Below are 23,707 nucleotides of genomic sequence, written 5' to 3' on the forward strand. Positions count from 1 at the left end.
CGTAATCCAACTCAAAGTCGTCGAGTAGGTCAGGTAAGAAGTATAAGAAACATAAGAAGTCGAAGCGTGCTTCGACTTTTCCCCTCCCCGTCCGTCGGCCGACACGACGGAGGAGTCTTGGCATTCTAGGCCTCATTCTTCTGAACCTGCGCCTGGCTCGGCTACGTACACTCCCGCCACCATTCCAGGAGCCCCGCCCAGTGTAAAGAATTTTATGATACCATGTTCCATGTTCTTCATATTTGGGTGGCCTGATCCTACCGGCGCACCTTTGAACCCCGGAGACTCAAAGGGGGCTTCATCGGGTTACGCGCTGCCGGTTCCGGCCCCAGCACCAATGAACCCCCCCATAGATAGGAAGACCAGTTCACAGAAACGGGGAGGAATGGGAGAGCCAGTAAGGAATCTTCAGCAAATAGAGTCACTACTAGATAAGGCATTACCAAAGGTAGCTTGCTCATCTAATAGAGACTTCTAGCCAAAGATTCCTCACCTTAAAAAAGATACCAAAGCAATACCTCAGAGTTGGGTCTGCAAACTGGTTCAGAAGAAAATTCCTGGAGGACTGAATGGGTAAAGTGTCCATCACGACGGACAGGACTGTCAAGGCTGTAGTGTTTGATGAACGTGTGCAAGGATGCCCGTGACCCAGCCTGATAGATGTCCAGGGCAGAGACTTTGTGAGCTAATACAGTGCTCTCAGCTTTGGCTCTGCAGGAATGGGCCAGCAAGCCTTCAAGGGGTTGCTTCTTGGACAAAGCATAGCAGATCTTAATACAAAGAACAATCTAGATGGAGATGGTCCGTTTCTACACTTCTTTCCACTTCTTTACTCCAGTGTACCCAACAAAGAGCTGATCTTCCACCTGGTGTTTTTTGGTGTGATCGATGTAGGAAAACAAGGCTCTTTCTGGGTCCAAGCGGTGTAGACTCTCCTCTTCCTTGGAAAGGTAAGGTGGAGCAAAGAATGTAGGCAGTATGATGCTCTGGCCAACATGGAAATATGTCACCACCTTTGGCAAAAAGGAGGCACGGGTGGGGAGAACCAGTTTGTCTGGGAAGAAGATAGTATACAGATGGTGAACAGAAAGCACCTGCAGCTCGCTGACCCTCCTGGCCGACGTAATGGCCACCAAAAAGACTGTCTTGATCGTGAGAAGTCTTAGGGGGCAACTATGCATGGGTTCAAAGGGTGAACACAGTACAAAGGTTAACACCAAAATAAAGTCCCATTGGGGCATACTGAAAGGTTTGGGGGAAGTATATGTTGAAGAAACCTTAGAAAATATGCCACAACAGGGACATGAACAGGAAGGGTTGATCTGGTAACCGCAAAAAAGATGAGCTGAAAGACACCTCTTTAGGGAAGCCTGGTTGCCAAGATGACCTCACAGACTTCAGGAGGAAGATCAAAGACTCTCAACTGCTGCCGCTCAGTCTCCGCACATGAAGGAGGAAGCATGTGCAGGTTCGGGTACAGAACCTTGCCCCGTTGCTGTCGCAGGAAAACTTCCCGAAGGGGCAGGCTCATTGGGGACTGATGCTCATGCTCAATTTGAGGCAAAAGGGTGACTTGGTCCCCGCCGTCCTGATACTCTCCAGAACTTGGGGCAGGAGTGGTATCGGCGGGAAGGAGTACAGGAGTCCTGAACCCCACTCCAGACAAAATATGTCTTCAAGAGAGAGCCGCCTTGGAAACACCAACGTGCAGAAGTGCTGACCTTGCACATTTTCGTGGGAGATGAATAGATCTAATCACGGTTCTCCCCAGTCACAGAATAGACCTTGCGCAACCCATGGGTGAACATACCATTCATGGTCCACAAGGAACCAGGTGCTGTACAAACAGGAATGTGTACTGGTGTTCCAGCCTCGTCCAGAGACACAGGGCCTCCTGGTACAGGGTCCAGACCCCATCCGCCCTGCTTTTTGCAATACCACATGGAGGTGCTGTTGTCCATGAACACCTGAACTAGCCTACTGTTGATGGATGGAAAGAAGACTTAATGCCAAGTGAATCACTCTCAGCTGCAACATACTAATATGGAGCTGAGACTCCGCAGTAGACCAGGATCCCTGGTTCTCCACCTCTCCCAGGTGGACACCCCAACCCAGAAGTGATGCATCTGTCTCCACAGTGATATCTGGGTGGAAAGGGAGAGGGGTCTGCCACTGACCCAATCGTGGTACGTTAGTCACCAATGCACCACTTTTTCAGTTCCCTCCAATATCTGGACCACGTCGGAGAGATCCCAATGATTCTTCACCCATTGGGCGTTCAGGTCTCCTTGCAGAGCCTGGATATACCTGCGGGCATGCTTTACCAGCAGGATGCAGTAGGTCAGGAGACCAAGCAGCTTCACAGTCAGTCTCACTGAAACCAGGATAGTGGCTGAAACATCGGAATCCTAGCCTGAATATCATAGGCTCACCGCTCCAGAGGATAGGAGTGGAATTGAACTGTGTCCAATGTTGCTCTGATGAAAGGAAGAAATCTGAGAGGGAGTCATGTGTGACCATGGCACGTTTATAGTGAACCCCAGTAAATGAAGGAGGTCTGCTGTAGACTGAAGTTGGGTGACAAAAAGCCTAGGGCAAGCCTGCCTTCAACAGCCAGTCATTGATGTAGGGGAAGACTAAAGACCTTGACCTCCGCAGATGGACTGCAACCACCACCATCACTTTTATGAACACCTAAGGGGCAATGGTGAGGCCAATGAGGAGTACAGTGAGCTGAAGGTGCTCGTGGCCTGCTGGGAACCGCAGGTAGCCTCTCGAGGTCGACAGGGTGAGTATATGGAAATATGCGTCCTGCGAATCCAGTGCTACCATCCAATCTTCAGGGTCTGGGGCAAACAGGACCTGAGCCAATGTGAGCATTTTGAATTTCTCCTTTTTCAGGAAGTAGTTGAGAGGGTGCAGATCTAGAATAGAGCAGAGTTCTCTGTCCTTCTTTGGTACCAGAATGTTGCGAGAATAGCAACCATGACCTACTTCTGATGTTGATACATTCTCAATGCTCCTTTGGCTAAAAGAGCCTGCACTTCTTGACGCAACAGGGAGAGATGATCCTCCGGCAGTCGATCTGAGGATGGTGGCATGAGTAGCGACCTCTGCACCACCATGGCAAAAAAAGCCCTTCCCCCGTAGCCACACTAGGAGGCGAGACCAGGCTAGTGCCTGGCGAGGTGTCCAGGACAAAACCAGCTGCGGAAGTCTAGTCGTGACACATTCCGAACCTATGGGACCCGAAGGTACTCCAGAGGGGCCATCTCATCCAAAGATGAAAAGAATAGCTTAATAGAATTATATCAATTGGGTGGGGGTTGCTTCGGCTCTGACAACATTCTGGAAGGCGCGGAACGGACCCAGGCTCCACAAGAAAAATGTGGGAGATGAGTTGGATGGGCACAGTGAAGTGAAAGAACGCTTCAACTTCTTGTTCGCTTGTTCTTGTGAGACTTACCCAACGCCACTGTGATTGAATCAGATGGAACTTCAGCTCATTTCTGGTAAAACTCAAAGATGTTAAGAGTTTTACCATCATCCAGACTGCTCTTTGACTGCAGCAAACCCACCTTCAGCAGTCAGTCATCAAGGTACAGAAATGCATGAATTCCCAACCTCTGAAGATGGGCATCAACTGTTGTAATCACTTTCATGAACACTCATGGGCCCTAGGTGAGGCCGAAGGGGAGCATGGCAAATTTAAAGTGGGCCTGGCCTACCTTGAACTACAGGTAACACCTGTGGGACTGCAGGACAGGTATATGAAAATATGGGTCCTGCAAGTATAGGGACATCATCCAGCCTCCCTTGTCCAGGGAATATAGATTCTAAGCCAATGTGAGCAGAAACGCATTTAGATGCTGAAGGTCCAGGATAAACCTAAGTCCCCAGTCCTTTTATGGAACAAGGAAGTAGTGTGAACCTTCGATCTCTTCGATTCCAGTGCCCATTCAATGGCACCCTTGGAGACAAGAGATGTAGTTCCAGCAGCAGGATGGGCAGATGCTCCTCCGAAATTCGTTATGCTACATAAGAAAGGTAAGGTGGGAAGGAAAACAAAGGCAAGGCGTAGGCCATTTGAATAATCTACAAGACCCTTCTTTCAGATGTCAGGGATCGCCAACGGGGGTAGGAAATAATTCCTCCTGCTTCCCACTAGTTGGACGTGAGTTGTTAAGGACAAACTGAAGTGGCTTCGTAGCCGTTATTCCGGAGATGGGGAGTTAGAGGACTGGTGCTGCTGCTGTTGTCTGTGATGTCTACCAGTGCCATGTCCGCGGTTCCATAAGGGTTGAACAGTCTGCAGTAAAACTATTACCTACGAGTTACCACCCACAAATTGCTCCTATATTTCCAGATGCAGATATCTGTAGGCACAAAAATTGTGATGTGGCCCTAGTATCTTAAAAAAATTCCAGCACAGAGTCCGCCTTCTCTCTGAACAGTCTAGTCCATTGATGCTTGGATACAGCCAGATTGAGAGTGCCTTTGAAGCACAACACTGGTGCCAACTGCTCTGCGAATGGAGTCTTTGGTGTGCAAGCCTGTTGGAATAACATATTTTGCAGTATCCTGCGCATCGTAGATTGTCTGAGCTAAGGCAGCCCTGAAGTCTTCTGGAACTGCCAGCAAGACCTTACTTGTCATGTACCATAAGGAATGTGTGTAGTGGTCTATGTATGTATTTGGTATTTCTGTACCGCAAACCTAGCCAAAAGGCAGCAGAGTGCTATATAGGGTAAAAGACGTTGCATAAGGGCAACAACTGATGTGATGTAGTGTTCTTTAGAGAGGTATGTCTTCAACTCTTTCCTGAATTGGAGCAGGGTTGGGGTCGTCCTGGTGGATATGGGGATGTTCCATAACCTGAGTGCCTAAATGGAAAGTGTCTCCTGCCTTGTTTTTTCTTTTTGACAATTCTTAGTCTGCAGTCTGATGATGTCCTGCCTGCAGGTGTGCAGAGGACTCCCTGAGATGGTAAGATTGTCTGAAAGATAAACAGAGGTGCTGTTTGTGATGGCCTAACAGGAAAGCTGCATTTATGAACCAAGCTGGAAGATAAAAACATCTGGCTGCTAAAAGCATCATTCAGTTTCTATTCTCTATCTAGATGAATGCTCAGAAATTAGATGGATTTAACCTTACATTCGAAGCCTGCACAATGCGACTTTCCTGAGAAGGGTACTGGGTGAGGAAGTCTGAATAGCTGGCACAGGCCTGTGCCTCCTGGATACTTTCCGACTAACAGGCAGATAAGAACATGGTTTCAACCACATAGCCATGAAGGCATCCATGAGAGTGCCATTGAATGGAAGCAAGTGCCCCGATGCCGCTGGCCAAGGTTGGAGAATTGCTGTTAGAACATTTGTCTTGGTCTCAATGAAAGATAACTGCAATTCTAGCACCTCAGAACCACTACTGCAAATTAGGCACTCTCTTCCATTGGTAACCCATCTGGACACTCAAGCTCTGTTTCAGGGGAGGTGTCAAGCCCACTGGAGTTTTGCAAGTCAAGGTATAAGGCATCACCAACATAATTAGGTGGAAGTACGTCACCCCTCCCCCATCATTATAAGTACCCTGGGGTACCCCCTATTCTGATAAACGGTCAGAGCCAAAAACACAATGAAGCCTCTGCTGTTAACTGTGTTGCAGTACAGGCATCTGGTTAGGATTAGGTAGCATGACAACTAGTTGCAATTTAGTTATTCTATAGGGTGACATCTGATGTGCTCAGGCCGGCATTGGTTTGTGGCCTGCCACAGGCATCAGCACTGGGTCATTTATCGGAGTCTGCAATGGCGCTGGTGCATTAGAGACTAGCGTGGAAAGTGTGATCAATATGGAAGCTTGCAACAGCGTTGTTACGGGCCTGGTAATGGGCCTCAAGGGGGCATATGGTGACCAGGGACAACTCACTGGCAGTAATACGACGTGGGGCCCCTTTTGCTCTGTGGGGCCTGAAGGGGTGCCTAAGGGAGCCGGATGAGCACTTAAGATTTGCAGCATGGTCTGTTTGAGGTCTTGAGGCCAGATGTACGACCCTTTTTTGTGGCCGCAAACAGGAGAAAGGGTAACAGCATGTAGAAATGCTATTTTGCGAGTCAATGACTCGCAAAATAGCATTTGCGACTTTCGCTATTAGGAAGGGGCGTCCCTTTGTAAGTGGAAACATATTTTTTTAAGAGCAGGCAGTGGTCCCAGAGACCACTGCCTGCCCTTTAAAAAATGAAACTGAAAAGTTTCATTTTTCTTTTTTAAATACATCCCGTTTTCCTTTACCTTTACGGAAAGCGGGCTGCATTCCAATTAGCAGGTCGCAAATGAGACGCAATTTGTGACTCGCTAATTGGCGGGTCGTACATCTGGCCCTTGATCTGCTGCAAGGTATACAACGCCCACGAAATTAGGGGTGCGTCGTGACAAGCTGTGGTGTCAGTACCGTGGCTGGTGACCTTAAAGATTGTGGCTTAGATCTTGACACCCTTGTGTCTTCTCTTTAGAATGAGAATGGCAGGAAAGTACAGAGTTCCACTTTGTTTTTTTGTGCTTGTGTTTGGACTTTGACTTAACTAATGATCCTGCACAGAAAGTGGAGTTGTTGTTGGAGGGCCTTGTGACTAGGCCAGCCACTTGGCCCAAAAATGGGATCTGTGCAACGTCCAAGACTACTTCTTTTGCTCAGCGATGTACAGCTTCGCTTCTGAGTGTCGGATCACTTTTGGGTACACTTGGGCATTTTGGCCACACAACTTAGAGTCATTACCAAAGCCCAGGTAACAAAGACACACCTCGTGGGGGTCCTTAACCAACATCTGCTTGCAGTAGTCTCTCCACAGTCGGTTTTGAAGGAGACATACTCCCTAGAGCACAGTTAGAGAAACAACACAACGCCACCTTCTTGAATACGGATGCACTGCTGAAAAAGTCCATCAGATCCAGTCAGGAATCTATGGGATATTCTAAAGGTGAGGACGCTACAGTTAGAAGTATCCATCAGAAGGGGCCATAAGGAATGATACCCATACATAACTTGCCAAGAAAATAACCACCTCAGAAATGTTAGCTCCATCCACACATAGCATTACATACCAGGCACCTGCATTACTTAATTGTACTCCTTGGGGCAGATGTATGACCGTTTTTTGCGGTCGCAAACGGGAATTCTGCCCATTTGCGCTTGCAAAATTGGGTCTGCCCTATGCACAAACCAAATTTTGCGAGTCGGTAACCTTTTAACGAGTCGCAAAATATGGTTTGCGAATCGTTATTAGGAAGGGGCGTGCCAAGGGCGTCCCTTCCTAATAGCGAGTCTCAATGTAATGTATGATTGTTTTGCAACCGCATTTGTGGCAGCAAAACACTTGCAGTTTACCACCTACTCTAAGTAGGTGATAAAACACTCGTAAAGGGGAAGGGGAAGGGGAAGGGGTCCCAAGGGGACCCCTTCCCCTTTGTGAATGTGTGAGAAAATATTTTTTAAGAGCAGGCAGTGGTCCAAGGAACCATTCCCTGCTCTTAAAAAATGAAACTGAAAAGTTTCAGTTTTCTTTTATAAATGCATCCCGTTTTCCTTTAGGGAAAATGGGCTGCATTTAAAAAAAAAAAAAACCTCTTTATTTAAAAAGCAGTCCAAGACATGGTGGTCTGCTGACCCCAGCAGGCCACCATCCCTGGGATTGAAAGCCATTCCCAATGGGGTCGCAAATTGCGCTTACCTCGTGAATATTAATGAGGCATGCAATTTGCTACCCCATTGGGAATCGCAAACAGTGTCTGAGACACTGTTGTACATTCACTTTTGCGAGTCGCAAATTGCGAGTCGCAATTTGACGCAATTTGCGACTCGCAAAAGTGAATGCCCACACATCTGACCCCTTGTCTCTTGCCAGTTATTCAGTGCATTGTTGGCTCTTTTCTAGGTTCACACTATACTAGTATCATTATATTCATACAGATAGACAAGCAAAATTCTGAAGGGGAGAATAACTTTTGTTTTCCAAGAGTGCAATTGTTCCCCATTATAGAACAATATAATTGGGAATTGGCTCTCTGTGCACAGAAGCACAAAATGCGGTGTGTTGCAAACTGCTGTGGCACCCCTTTCATCGTTATTTCCACAGTGAAATGGTAATGACCTTGTATCACTCCAACAGCCATAATATTTTGTTAAATACCTCCAACACCATTGTTTGTTCACTGCACTCCTGATAATGTGTAGTGATTACACTTTCTTTTCATATTCCAATTATGAATGCATTTTGGCGGGGGGCGTGGCTTGGGAGCCAAAGAAGATGGCCGCCGGATCGCGGAGCTCCTTACTGACGTGAGGACCGGAGCTTCCACCAGGCATCTTTTCTTCATCTTTGGGACGATGCTGACGCTGGCAAGATGATATGAAACATAGCGCTCTCATTTGAACCCATTTTCGATCTTCAGGGTGAGCTGTTTCACTCTCTCTCAGCGCACTTTCGTTCGCGCTCGTTTCTGTGGCCGCCATTTTGTTTTTTACCTCGGCGCAGAATGTTATCTCCTCAGAGTTGGCTCGAGGTCATGGCTTTTTTGCTTTCTATCAATGCAAGGTCGCTCTCGTTGTTTTTCTGAAGATTTGCTGTTTATAAACAACCTGTGCAGCGTACTTTTCTAAATGCTTTTTGCCTCATCTCTCTCCTTTTCTCATTGACTTTCGTTATTTTTGGCTGGACTTCTGCGTTTAATCATTTGCGTATCCACATTTCTCCACACGTTTTACATCTTATTGTGTGGTTTACTATGGCAAAAGCCCGTGCACTCCGTACTGGCTCTACTCTGGTTGACAGCACTACGATGAGTGATCCTAACCCCTTCAGTGTACTGCAAGACAATACGGAAGACCCTGAAACTACGCAGTTCAATGCCACTACTACTCAGTCCAACCTACCTCGTGGTAATCCTAAACAGTTACCTAAAAATTCATCTACCACTTCTACAAAACGTGTCAAAAAAGACCCACCGTCTCCAACAGGCTCTACAACGACGTTATCCATGGAACTTCTTCTTCAAGAAATTCGCGCACTTAAACCTCATATGGAAGAGACCAACATTCGTCTCCAGAATCTTGAAGATAAATGGTTTCAAATGGAGCAACAGTCCTCACTGCTTTCTCAACGCGTTGATTCCATTCAGTCTGTCACGTCTCAAATACCTCCATTACAGTTGGAGGTCGCTCATCTCAAGGCTCAGATTGAGAATTTGGAAAATCGTAATAGGCGCAACAACCTACGCATCTATGGCCTTGTGGAAGGAATTGAGGGCTCCGATGCGCCTTCTTTCTTTCAGTCATTTCTACCAACCCTGCTGGACATTCCTGATTCTCCAAAACTGAACATTCAAAGAGCTCATCGACTAGGCCAAAATTCTAAGTTTGCTTCCTCTACTTCCAAGCCTCGTGGTGTCATTCTTTACTTTTTAGAATACACAGACTTACTTAAAGTTCTTCATGCAGCCAAAAGTAAAGGGAGAGTGTCTTGGCAAGGTAATAATTTATTTTTTGCTCAGGATTATGCGAAAGCAACTGCTGACCGGCGGAAACAATTTTTGGATATGAGGCCTGCACTACGGAATCTCAATGCTCGTTTTGGCTTGTTTCACCCATGTCTTATGAAAGTCACCCTTAACAACAAAACTACGACCTATGAAGACCCGGCACGTCTACAAGCCTTTCTTGACTCTTGTATTGAAGACAGCATGGAAATTCCTCGTACTTCAAAGACCTGAAGATACTTAAGACTTATAACCTATATCTTATAGCTAAACGAATGCTTTATCTATTCTAAATGTTGTTGGTTTATATTAATTTTGTTCTTCTGTTTTTCGTCATTATATGTGATCATAAGTTTCGTATACCCTTTGTAATTGGTCTTCCTTTCCCCTTTTCTTTATTTTAGAAGCAGCAATATATCATCGTCCTTCCGTGATCATATCTCCACTGCCTGGATGGTGTCTTCGTTTTCCGTTCTGTATCGGGGTACCCCGCGTTTGGTGTGCTGTTTTCCTCATGGGCTTCCACCATCCCCATTTGTCCATGTCTTTTTGTGGTATGTGCTTTATTTATTCTTTCATCTTGTTCTTCTCTATTTCTATCCTCCTTGTCTTTCCACCTTTCTCTTTTGTTTTTGCCCTCGCTTCCCTATCCTATCTCCTATGCTGGGCTCTCTGTTATTTCTCTCATATCTTGTATTTCTTATCTCAGTCCTGCCTCTTCTTCTTCGTTCTTTTTTCTACTTACATTCTTGTAATAATCTATAACTTCTTTTCTTGTTCTTCCTTTCCTCAGTATATTCTATTTCCTAGCTTCTCAGTTTCTATCTTATACCTTTACCTCTCTCTTTGGTGTTATAATTTCTCTTCTACTTGTTTAAGTATGGCTATCTTTTCTCAACAGTTTTTTATGATACTTCTTTCTGGTACTAATTTAACGTGCACTGTACAGTTAGTAAACATTACTTATGACTGTCTCTACGATAATTGAAGAGTTAGTATTTATATTTAGATGACTTTAAATATTGTATCGTGGAATGTCAAAGGCTTGGGTTCTCCCATTAAACGTCAAAGGGTTTTATCTCATATTGCTAATTTAAAAGGGGATATTGCGTTATTGCAAGAAACTCATGTAACTGAATGTGAATTAACTAAACTACGTCGTCAATGGGTAGGCCATGTCTATGCTTCGCCTGGTTCAGGGAAACGAAATGGTGTGACTATACTATGTCACAAACGTTTAGACATTCAACATGTGAAGCAAGAGAATGATTCTGAGGGTAGGTGGGTTGTTGTATCATTATTGATTAACAAAATCCCCTTAACCATTTTCAATATTTATGCTCCCACAACTTTAGACAAAACGTTTTGGCCTCACCTTCTTTCTTCTTTAATGCAATATACGGATGATTACTTAATATTGGGCGGAGATTGTAATATGATTTTAGACCCCTTTTTAGACAGGCGATCCAAATCCCGATTTTCTCCTTCTTCCATGCACAACCAGTTCACTTCCACTATTCAACAAAGATCTCTGGTAGACTCATGGAGACTTTGTCATCCTACAATTCAGGAATACACATACTTTTCCCCGGCACATTCCTCCCAATCCCGAATTGATTATATTTTTATTTCCAAACCTCTCACACAATATATTTCCCATTCAGACATAGGATCCATTCTAATTTCAGACCATGCTCCAGTTACTTTAAGTTTAGATTTACTTCCCCCCAACAAAGGCACTAAACATTGGAGATTTAACAACTCTTTATTATTAGATCCCAAATTTTCATCATCATTTCTGGAATTTGCATCCTTATTTTTTGCTGAAAATGACACTTCACATATATCCCCCCAACTCATTTGGGATACTTTTAAAGCTGCCTCAAGAGACTTCATTATTTCATTCGTGGCCCGTAAGCGTCGAACATCTACGCAATCTATTCAAACTCTTAATTCACAAATTAAGAAATTGGAACATTCTTATTATATAACAGAAAATCAATCTACGCTGAATGATCTTATTAAAGCCAAACTCTCTTTTAATAAACTCTCTACAGAATTTGCAAACCTAATTCTTTTGAAGTCCAGTGCTAAATACTATAACGCTCAGAATAAATCTGGCAATCTACTTGCCAATTATCTTAAGGTTAAAAAAGAACGCACAAAGATCGATTCTATTGTAACCTCTAATAACACAACTGTTCATATAGATAAAGATATTCTCTCAGAATTTGTTAATTTCTATCAAACGCTCTATACTCCTGAGTTTTCGCCCTCTTTGGCTGACATTTCCCATTACTTAGCCACTATTCCCTCCCCATCTCCCCCGGATGTTGATTTCTCCTCTCTAGACTCAGATATACTCCCCAGTGACATTCTTAAAGCTATTCATTCACTTAAAAAGGGCAAAGCTCCTGGACCAGATGGCTTTACCATGGAATTCTACGCACACTTTGCCTCTTTCCTTGTTCCTAAATTACATCAATTGTTTTTATCTTTCATTTCTTCTGGAAAATCTGAAGGCTCTTTTCAAGAGGCTCTAATATGTCTTCTTCCTAAAGACAACAAAGACCCTACTCTGTGTAAAAACTATAGACCCATTTCTTTGATTAATTTGGATTATAAAATTTTTGCAAAGATTCTAGCTCTTCGCCTAGACAATATTTTACCACGGTTAATTGGCAGAGAACAATCTGGTTTTATTAAAGGTTGTTATTTATCAGATAATACTCGTCTCTTTTTTAATGTTCTTAGTAAGTCCCATTCTCACCCAGGTTCTTTAGCGGCCATTGCATTAGACGCTGAAAAAGCTTTCGACAGAGTCAACTGGCAATTTATTTTTTCCACACTCCGTTGGTTTGGTTTTGGTCCCAAATTTATTGCATATATCTCATTATTATATTCTTTTCCTAGATCGTTTATTTTAGCCAATGGCCTTATATCCTCTTCTTTTCCCCTCCATAGAGGGGTTCGACAGGGTTGTCCCCTTTCTCCACTTTTATTTATTTTAGCGTTAGAACCCTTTTTAACAAAAATCCGTTTGAATTCTAACATTACAGGCTTCCCTTATGCAGACAGCAATTTAAAACTTTCAGCGTATGCTGATGACATTCTTTTATTCATTTCAAGTCCTCAATCATCCATTCCAGCCTTTTTATCAGAAGTCTCTGCTTTTGCTCTAGTCTCGGGATACAAACTCAACATTGACAAATGCGAAATTCTCCCTCTAAACAAATATTGTTTTCACGCAGATTTTGTAGATTCTTCCTTTCACTGGAACACTTCTAAAATTAAATATCTGGGCCTATGGTTCACTCCCTCCCTTAAAGATACTGTGGCTCTAAACTTAAAAAACTTACAGCTCACTTTGAGTAACTCTACATCAAGATGGCATCCTTTATTCTTATCTTGGTGGGGCAGATTAGATTCGATTAAAATGATGTTAGTTCCGATAATCTTATTTTACTTAGCCAATCTCCCTGTTAATATTCCTAAATCTTGCTTCAAAAAAATGTATGGTATCTTATCAAAATTTTTATGGCAAAATAAACATCCTCGGATGTCTCTCTCCAAACTTAAACAGCCCAAGCATATGGGTGGAGTCAATTTCCCTGACTTTTCTTCTTATCACACATCGTTTTTTCTCAAACACTCTTCGTTTCTACTATCTACAGATCTGGACACTTTTAATCCTCGTCCCTTGTGGGTAGAGTTAGAATCTTCCTTCTTCCATCCATTTTCCTTTGAGGAATTTTTGTCCTTAACTCACGTCCCATTGAAAATGTCACTTCCCATTCTTAAGAATGCCCGAAAAAAATTTCTGCCTCTTTTGTTTGGAGGTCTTGATGATCGTACCCGTTTTCTAAACTCCCCAATTTGGTATAATAAACATATTAAAATCAAAAATAGGACCCTTTTTTGGAAAGATTGGCTAGCACTTGACCTTAAGTGGACCCATCAACTATTTCAAGAAGATGCTTGTATTCCCTTCTCTGTACTTCGCACCCGCTTTTCTCTTCCCCCTTCCTATTTATCGAAATACCGACTATTGACTTCTACTGCTTTAAATTCCTTCAATATCTTATCCTCAGTCCATATTCATACAACATCTTCTCCTCTCACACTTTCTTCTCTACATACCCCAGCCTCGGCATTCACTATTAATAAAAAATTAAGGTCTACATCTCTTTCCCGTACTAAGTCTACAACGGAATGCAGTTGGGAGGTGGATTTGGGTATATCTTTTTCCGTTTTAATATGGGAAAAGATCTGGAATAAAATAAGGAAGTCGTCAAGAGCAGCTAATATCACACAAACTTTATTTTTTCTTTACAATAGACTCCTAATTACTCCGGCCAAACTACACCGTATAGACCCTACTGTTCCCTCTACTTGCTGGTCATGCCCTGCCCCTAATGCAGATCTTTACCACATGCTCTTTACCTGCCCTCCTGTTCACACTTTTTGGATCAAAGTCTGGCAGCAACTTAACAAAATTTTTCACACACATATCCCTTTTTCTTATGCTCATATTTTCCTAGGTAGTGTCTCAGAGGTATGGTCTTCTCTCAGATCTTCCACCTCTATTGTGGACTTACTTTTAGCCGTTGCATTTCAACAAATTACAAAATCGTGGAAAACTGCCTCTAACATTTCATTTCAAGCCTGGTGGTATGGCGTCTGCTATAATCACAGATTAGACCGAGCTTATGTTTATCCAATTGCTTTGGCCATTAAACGAGATCTGTTGTGGTTACCAGTCACCAATTTCCTAAATGCCTCTGCTCGTGCTATACCTTTGCATACTCCTTGTAATGAAGAAGTATCCAAGCCTCCGTAAACTTAATAGAAAAATTTAACTTATCTATTGTTATTAGTTTAGTGTATAATGCACGTTTGTTATTCATACTATTTTTATTATTCGCCGAAATGTTTACATGCTATATTCTAGTTACGATACCGCTATTTATCTTATGATTTCCTCTCTCTTTCCCACTTCTCCCTTTCTATCTTTCTTTTCTTTCTTTCCTTTTCTTTCTTTCATCTCTCTTGTTCTATAACCAATTTTGGATTTATATTACGTTATATGATGTATTTTGAATTGTTATATTTCTTTTTTATATCCAATAAACTTTTCTTTAAACTAAAAAATGAATGCATTTTGGCTGCATGACATAACTGATATTGTCTGGAAGATTGCGAATAAGCCCATACTGCAGCACCAGATACTATGTACAAGGTAATATCTTATAGATGAACCTACAGAGGTCAGGTCTTCCACCTACCTTAGGACATCCAGCAATGTTGAGCGATGTGATAAAATGGCAGCAGAAAGCTAATGATTTCAAAGTCTGGTTGGTTATATGGAGACAGTGGGAGATGTCCAGCCGTTCCACATCCTTTGCCTGCTGACAGAATTTCTGAAATGTAAAGCAAAGTGCAAATCAATATTGACTACTTTCCCTCTGTTTCTGATACACGTGAAGGCACACAAATGTAGATGCACTACGTTATTAAAGAATATTGCAAAAACGTTAATGGGATGCAAACATGTTGGAATGAAGGGACTGATTCACCAAGCCCTGCTCACATAAGTCGGTAATGTACTCTTGTAGTTCTCCTCCTACATTTTAAAGAACTCTCTGATTTTCTGGGGATTCAGAAACATCGCCAGGTGTACTGGAAATATATGAGAGTTATAGATTTTGAGGAGCGTGTTTTTTGACCAATAGTTGCTCGTGCAGATTTTCCACGAGGTGGAAAATGAAAATGATTATGTACAGGAAGAAATATTTTTCCCTGTGAAAAAACTGCCCCCTAAAAACACCAAAGTGTCCCTGCTAATTACCACATTGGAAACATAGTTTCAGCAACATTTTGAAGGAGCAACTCTCTCTGTTCTTGCTGGATTGGAAAGGCCATGCAAACTGTCTGTGAACAACTCCTTTTGTAAATGTTTTTGTAAGGGCACCCTCTGCAATTACTACTTTCCAACTGTAATATTAACCTAAAACAGTGGCAAACATCATCATACTGGCCAATTTTCTCCATCCTAAGTGAGTGTCACATAGCCTGGGTCTGTGATACTGGATGTGGAATTTAGCACTCCAAATGTATTGTTTTGTGTTCAGAAGGTGCATGCGCTTGCCCAAAACATGTATTAATCCTCCCTATCTTTAAAATAATTGGTTATTATTTTTGGTTCACTGGATGGTGCTGCATTCATACTACTGAAATGTAATAACACTAACATTTCACTTTATATTTGAGAAAGTATTGCAAAGGTTTGAAGGGTCATCCTTTGTAAAATAGTGAGGAAGCTTTTGTGTGTTTTAACTAAAATGTGCATAAACAATAGGTGCTCTGCATTTGATTCACATTAATATAGAGCTGTTGCAATTGAAACGAAATCATTAGAATTTGTTTTTTATGTATTTTCCTGGCTTAGTCTAACTAGGCCTCTATGCCACCTTTGTTTAAAATGGATACTGCATCATGATGTCATTATCTGTTTATTTTCTTACTTTACACTACATGTAGCTAGATGCACACAGTTTCTTTAGTATTACATAGTTTTCTAAGAACTCACTGGAGGAAGCCTTACGTTACTTTTAAGTCTCTTTCTGCCTAAACATTGTATTGCATTCATTCACAGTTGCTTTCTGTTATTTATGCAACTAGTTTGTTCTAACACCTTCAGATGATATTAGGTGAAGATGGGCGAATCAATATTCATGTAGTTGGATAGTGCTTAGGTGGAAAGGGCTACGTGAGATTTTGGAACCACAAATTGTGATTTGTTAGAATAATGGTCACACTATGCAGACTTTGCAGCTTCAATGATTTCCTATGACAGAAATGCTGTCAGGTTGTGATTGGCGGACCTTTCCGATAGCCGTGCTAGGATTGGTTGGTCATTCGATTGTTTATTTTAGTGAGTTTGAGTCATTTTGAGTGAGAATAACGGGTGCAATATTGAAAAGCCTGAAGCTCTGAGCGTTGTTATGAAGGGTGAGAAGGTTCCTCCAGAAGTATCTGCATTCTTAATTATGACAAATGTCATACTCTATATGTATGTGTAGGTGAAAGACTGGCATGCGTTTAGTTCTAGCTATAAGAATATGCAATTTCCTTTCGAGGGTACCTTTAACACAAGAAAGTGCAATGTGTGAGAGAAAGCCTCAACGTAGACCTACACCGTTTGATGCATTAAATGAATGGATCAAGTGGCCATAAAAAGGAGAGAAAGACAATGAAGAAGCAGTTTAAAAATTCAGTGAGCCACTGGTTGGATTCAACATGGGGCATTCAGAAAAGTGTGTGGAGAAAGGATATAATGCAAGGTTTCAGGGTATTTCCTGGGATAGTTAATTAATCGAAAAAAGGACATTTGTGATTCTAAAAATGAAAATCAAAAAAAGAGAAGATGAAATTTATTCAGATGAGGAGGATATTTTCCTAAATGAGCCACTTAGTTCTAGACCTACTCTTTACACAGAAGGTACACAGGTACATACAGAAAGGCCGCCAATCCCTGATCTGAGTGCAGGTGACCCATTTATGAGTACACAAGAAATAAGAGTGTTTGGTACTGCAAGTACAAGTGCTCTTCGGGAGAGTTCATTGTCGGTTTTGCCAGGTCCTAGTGGAATAAGAACTGCTGTGGATACAGTAGTCTCTGTGGTTCAAGTTGTAGTTACTACACCACACGAGAAGAGAGTGAACCTGAGACAGAAATTATTTTGACAGAGTTTCCTTTGCATGGCATCCTTTCTTCTTTTGCAGCTACTAATAAAAAATACAAATATCTGATTCTCATCATCTGATCTATTTGCATCAATTGGATTTTTATCCCAATCAACGGAAATTTACACTCTAGCCCAGATACACCCACAAAAAACTCACTTCAATTTAGGGGGAAAGGGGCATCTCCCCCTGTTTCTGGGCAAGAACCAGTACAAGAAGGATACTTGCTTATTAAATGATGAGTAAGGGATGAGGATCTGTTTTCCCCTCACCTACATACAACAGACCTTCGATCATGTCTGCGCTGGAGAGAGGATAAAGAAGGACTGTCCTGCTGTTCCCTGGACCTAGCAAAGAGAGGCTGCACCAAAGACAGGACTGCACCTACTGCACATTGGGCTAGCAAAGAAATGACTGTGCCTGTGGTGTCCTACACAGAGAATGTGACTCCAGGAGTCAGTTTGTTGACTCCCTGCTACAACTACAGGGCCATAAAAGCTGAAGAAGCTTGCCTTACAGAGTTGGTAGCTAGGAAAACCTGATCCCCACTGACCGCCGAAGTGCTGCCTCGGAGTCTGAGCCCCAACCCTTAAAAATTGCAGCCAAGTCTTCTGGACCCAGAAGAGTGGTCAGAGTGCAGTTTGGTCACCCTGGAAGGAAGTTAGTGACAATTAAAGGGAACCACTGGCTTGGCAGTAAGCGGAGACCAGTAGCCCACCTGCAACTGGTTTTGTGCTTGACTTCACCCGGACTTAATGGGACATCAACCTCTGAGACCAAAGTTGCCTCTCTGTGTTTTTGGTTTAAAGGGTGGACACAGGAAGACCCACCACACCAACTCAGCATCGTTGAACATCCTCCATGACTTCCATCAGGGCCACTTTATTGATTTCTATGGCGATTTGTCTCTAGACCGTGGAACTGAACTGGAGACTGCTTTAACATCCGAGGTAACTATTCGACTGGACCTTATTGGTCTCTGTGACTGGTTCATGCCAGAGATGGTTGCCACAAGAGTGCCCTTTTAAAGTTACTTGTCATGGCTAAAGCTAAAATGCGAGTCGCAATAGATTAAAATGAAAAGCTGTGATTTATAATTTCTTTAAAAACGAATATCTCTGGAATCCTCCTGTGGATTCTTGTCTTTGAGGCGTCTATTTACATTTAAAAACATAACCTATTTTTACAAATTGGTGAAAGGTTTTTATTTAGTTGCATTGTTTTCTTATTCAACTGTTCTGGTACTTTTTATGCTTTAAACTTGTTCATTTGATAAAGCTGTACGTCTCTGAGCCACACCCAGGACTGAGCTAAGGTTTTACAGGCGAAACAGACTGGACCTGATAAGGAAGTGTGTCTTTATTATACAGTTAGGTCGTAAAACCATACCATATAATAAACCACTTTCCTCACAGCTGTTTATTAGCCACCATATTTGCCACTGTTCTCTTTTATAGTCACAACTATACACATTATATGCACTAGAACAAAATGTTAGTTTTAAAAAAAGTCATAAATGTATTTTCTTTAATGTATATTCTTGAGTGTGTCCATTCATGGTGAAAAAAGGTTTGGAACCTACTAACAGGCGCTTGATGTTCATGTGAGTCTCACAGGACCGATTGTTGTTCGGATCACTCCAGCCTCATGTAATGCGCAGGTGGTTCATGACTTACAGTTCTCCAGATTCTCGGTGTCTAGTTAGTATGTTGACTAAGTCTGTGTTGCCACAGGGTCTAGAAATCACAGAGCTCGACCTGTAATCTGAATAAGTTTCAGAAAAAGTATCAAAGAGCAACCAACTCTCATCATTTATTAACAGATAACTACTATTCATGGCACAGTGGTATACTACTTTTGAAAGAGAAGGCCTTTGCAGTGGTGTAATTTGTAAAGCAACTCAGACCATATCTTTTTGGGATTCATTACCAATGTCAGAGAAACCGCACACTTCTCAGGTGGCTAATGCAAATGCAGGGAAAGTATCTTAACCCCTTCGATGCTCATGACGGAACGGTTCCGTCATGAGCATCGGTTGGGCTGTGCTCATGACGGAACCGTTCCGTCATGAGGACAGCCCCCGGGGGAAGCGCTGGCGCTCCCCCCCTTGTGCAGCGATCTTCACCCCCTTTACGGGGGTGGCAGCGGAAGAGCTTCCGCTGCCACCCCCGAGCCCCCCCGAGCCCCCCCACGCTTTCTGATGACGTCAGCGCGCACAGCGCGCGCCGGCGTCACCAGGAAGCGTTGGACGCGCTGGAATCCATTTCTTCCAGCGCGTCCAAGGGAGCAGAGGTAGGTTTTGTAGTCCGGTGGGGGCCGCGGCGGTGAAATTTGTAGTATTGAGGCATCGGGGGAGAGGAAAGAGTATTTCCTCTCCCCCGATGTCTCAATACAGGGCATTCCTGCTCCACGATCGCGCACAGCGTCGCGATCGTGGAGCAGGGATGCCCCACTAGACACCAGGGATGTGTTTTATTTTATTTTGGAAGCGACCCCTTGGGTAAGGGTCGCTTCCTGGGGGCCATATATTATTATAAGACTTTTCTGCCCCCTCTGGGGGCAGATCGGTGGTTTTTTTTCGCCGTTTCTGCTCCCAGGGGGGGCAGAAAAGCCCACTAGACACCAGGGATATCATTATTTATGTAGGAAGCGACCCCTTGAGCAAGGGTCGCTTCCTTGGGGCCCTAAATTGTTTGAAGACTTTTCTGCCCCCTCTGGGTACAGATCGGTGTCGTTTGTTTTGCCGTTTCTGCTCCCAGGGGGGGCAGAAAAGCCCACTAGACACCAGGGATCTTATTATTATTGTAGGAAGCGACCCCTTGGGCAAGGGTCGCTTCCTTGGGCCCACAAATTTTTGAAAGACTTTTCTGCCCCCTCTGGGGGCAGATCGGTGTCATTATTTTGCCGTTTCTGCTCCTAGGGGGGGGCAGAAAAGCCCACTAGACACCAGGGATCTTATTATTATTGTATGAAGCGACCCCTTGGGCAAGGGTCGCTTCCTTGGCCCCCTAAATTTTTTGAAGACTTTTCTGCCCCCTCTGGGGGCAGATCGGTGTTATTTTTTTGCCGTTTCTGCTCCCAGGGGGGGGGCAGAAAAGCCCACTAGACACCAGGGATCTAATTTTTGTTGTAGGAAGCGACCCCTTGGGCAAGGGTCGCTTCCTTGGGCCCCTAATTATTTTGTAGATTTTTCTGCCCCCTCTGGGGGCAGATAGGTTTTATTTTTTCGCCGTGTCTGCTCCCAGGGGGGGGCAGAAAAGGCCACTAGACACCAGGGAATTAGTTCAAATAAAAATAGAAGTGACCCCTCGCTTCCAGGGTGTAATTTGTTTTCTGGCACACAACCCGATTGACCATTTGGGTAGTGACATAGCATGTTATAATGTTTATTGTTATATTTTTTGTGAATTCCAATTGTAATGTTTTTTTTTTGTTTACTTTTTTGTTCTAGGTGAAGGCTTTTCTTCATTTCACGTTGCAGTGTTGTGACTGGTGGTTCTGCTGTTTGTGTAGTTTGGTAAGAGACTTATTTTTGTACAATGTAAATGTGTTTGATTTCTCTGCCTGTTTTGCAAATGGTGTAATAATAGCAGTATGTTTGGTTTTTGAGTGTCAAAAACTTTTTGCATTGGTGCTCGATGTGTATTTTGTTGTCTTGTGAGTAATTTGTTTTTTTTTCTTCTTTCTAGTTTGATATCGTTGGTTTTTGCTGTGTCACTGCAGAGTTGGTTTCTGGTGAGTGCAGCTGTCTCTTGTAATTGGATTGTATAGTTTTTGAGTACATTGATCTTTGTGATAAAGGTACACATTTCTTTACTTACTTTGTTTGCACATTGTTGGTTGTTGTTGACTTGTTTGTGCAGTCTTCTATCTTAGTAAGTATAATGGCTAGCCGCAGGATGACTGCTCAGCAGGTTGTTGGTTTGCTGTTTGAGTCTTCCTCTGATATTGGTTCAGAGACTGACTCTGCATCTGAGGGAGAGGAGGCAGGGGACGATTCTGGCAGTGAGTTGTCTCTCCGTATGGAGTCATCGGATGATGAAGATACTCTTAGTGCGGATGAAGTGCCTGTGTTAGAGGAGGAGATTGATGTGCCGATAGTGCGGCAAGAGGCATCTGGGCTGCAGCCTGGGGCTGCAAGACTTCCCGTTGGTGTAGTGCGGCAAGAGGCATCTGGGCTGCAGGCTGGGGCTGCAAGTCTTCCCGTTGAAAGTGATGACCTCTGGGTTGCCCCTGGCATGGTGCAGCCGGAATTTCCAGAGTTTACTGGTGTTCCAGGGTCTAGAGTGAATACTGAGAACTTTTTGCCTGTAAATTTTTTTCAGTTGTTTATGGACGATGTGTTTTTGGCAGAGATTGTTGAGCAGACTAATTTGTATGCCGAACAGTTTTTGAGGGACAACAGTGCCAGTCTTAAGCCACACTCTAGAGCTACCCGGTGGACTCCCACAAATGTTGAAGAGATGAAGAAGTTCTTGGGTTTAACTTTTTTGATGGGCTTGCTAAGGAAGCCATCATTGGCTTCATATTGGTCTAGCAGTCCCTTGATGGCAACGTCTATTTTTCCGGCAGTCATGACTCGTGACAGGTATTTGCTTCTGCTTCGGATGATGCACTTTGTTGATAATGGTTTAGCGTTGCCACGAGATCACCCTGATTGTGACCGTCTTTTTAAGATTAGGCCTGTCCTTGATCACTTTGTTGATCGATTTTCTGAGATTTATGCCCCTGGTAGAGAAATTGCAGTGGATGAGTCTTTGGTGTTGTTCAAGGGCCGCTTGGTTTTTAGGCAATACATTCCTAGTAAGAGGGCACGCTATGGAATAAAGCTGTATATGCTGTGTGACAGTAGGACTGGATATGTCTCTAATTTCAGGGTGTACACCGGTAAGGAATCTAGGTTTAACCTCCCTGGTTGTCCGTCCACTTTTGGAGTGACTGAGAAAATTGTTTGGGAACTTGGTAGAGGATTTTTTAACAAAGGCCACCATTTATATGTAGATAACTTCTACACTGGTGTGCGGTTGTTCAGGGAATTGGCCAAAGTGGACACTCTTGCTTGTGGCACAATCCGCTCTAACCGTAAAGGTTTCCCGAAAGAACTTGTGTGTCAAAAGCTTGTGCGGGGACAGTGCAGTGCGTTGCGTTGCCAGGAGCTTCTTGCTGTGAAGTTTACAGACAGGAGAGATGTATACATGCTGACTTCCATCCATGATGAAAGCACTGCACCTGTGACTGTTTGGGGTCAGGTCGCTGAAGCGCGCAAACCTGTGTGCATTTTAGACTATAATAGGCACATGGGTGGTGTTGACAGAGTAGATCAGAGGTTGGAACCTTACACTGCTCTTCGTAAGGCTTACATTTGGTACAAGAAGTTGGCTATCCATCTTTTCCACATGGCAATGTTTAATGCTTTTGTTGTGTTCCAGGATTCTTGCCCTGAGTCAAAGATGACTTTTGCTAAGTTTCAGGAGTCTGTAATAGGCAGCCTTGTTGTAGTGGAACAGGCAAGTGTTCCTAGAGTTGGACTGGTGGAGGATGTTGCTAGATTGAAAGAACGCCACTTTCCAGATCACATTCCTCCCACACCCGCAAAAGATTTTCCCAGTAGGAGATGTAGAGTCTGTTGGCGAAGAGGTTTGCGGAAGGAGAGTCGTATGTACTGCCCCGATTGTCCCTCTCATCCTGCACTGTGTCTCTCTGCTTGTTTCAGAGCGTACCACACGCGTAAAAATTTCTGGGAACATTCATGAGTGGTAAAGTGAACTGCCTGGTCTGTATTCTTTGGAAAATATGATTCTGTTTCAAGGTTGGTGTTAGTGCAATGTATTTAGTTGCTGATTTTCTGTTAGAAGATTTGTATCTATTTGCAATTTGTTTGTGTTTTTATTTTTTTCTAAAAAAATCCAAAATGTGATGGCGGTGTGTGTAGGCTTGCGCTTGGCTGTTGGTGTGTGTGGACTGGCACTTGGTTGGTGGTGTGCGTGGAATGGTGCTTGGCTGACGGTGTGCGTGGACTGGCGGTGTGCATGGACTGGCGGTGTGCGTGGACTGGTGCGTGGCTGGTGGTGTGCGTGGAATGGTGCTTGGCTGGCGGTGTGCGTGGAATGGTGCTTGGCTGGCGGTGTGCGTGGAATGGTGCTTAGCTGGCGGTGTGCGTGGACTGTTACTTGGCTGGCGGTGTGTGTGGACTGGTGGTGTGTGCGGACTGGTGTTTGGCTGGTGGTGTCCGTGGACTGGAGCTTGGCTGGTGGTGTCCGTGGACTGGAGCTTGGCTGGTGGTGTGCGTGGACTGGAGCTTGGCTGGCGGTGTGCGTGGAATGGTGCTTGGCTGGCGGTGTGCGTGGACTGGTACTTGGCTGGCGGTGTGCGTGGACTGGTGGTGTGTGCGGACTGGTGCTTGGCTGGTGGTGTCCGTGGACTGGAGCTT

The 23,707-nt window shown here is 43.7% G+C and overlaps 1 protein-coding gene across 1 annotated transcript in view; it reads right to left on the reverse strand.

Moving 5' to 3' along the window:
- FBXL13 (F-box and leucine rich repeat protein 13) overlaps positions 1–23,707 on the reverse strand; it is a 1,209,524-nt gene that overhangs the window by 79,721 nt on the left and 1,106,096 nt on the right. The window contains exon 19 of the mRNA XM_085654020.1: positions 14,817–14,951. Within this exon, the coding sequence (XP_085510146.1) occupies positions 14,817–14,951 (135 nt within the window). The remainder of the gene's footprint in view (positions 1–14,816; positions 14,952–23,707) is intronic.

Source organism: Triturus cristatus, chromosome 4_1 (assembly GCF_964204655.1).
Source record: "Triturus cristatus chromosome 4_1, aTriCri1.1, whole genome shotgun sequence".
Taxonomy (NCBI): Eukaryota; Metazoa; Chordata; class Amphibia; order Caudata; family Salamandridae; genus Triturus; species Triturus cristatus.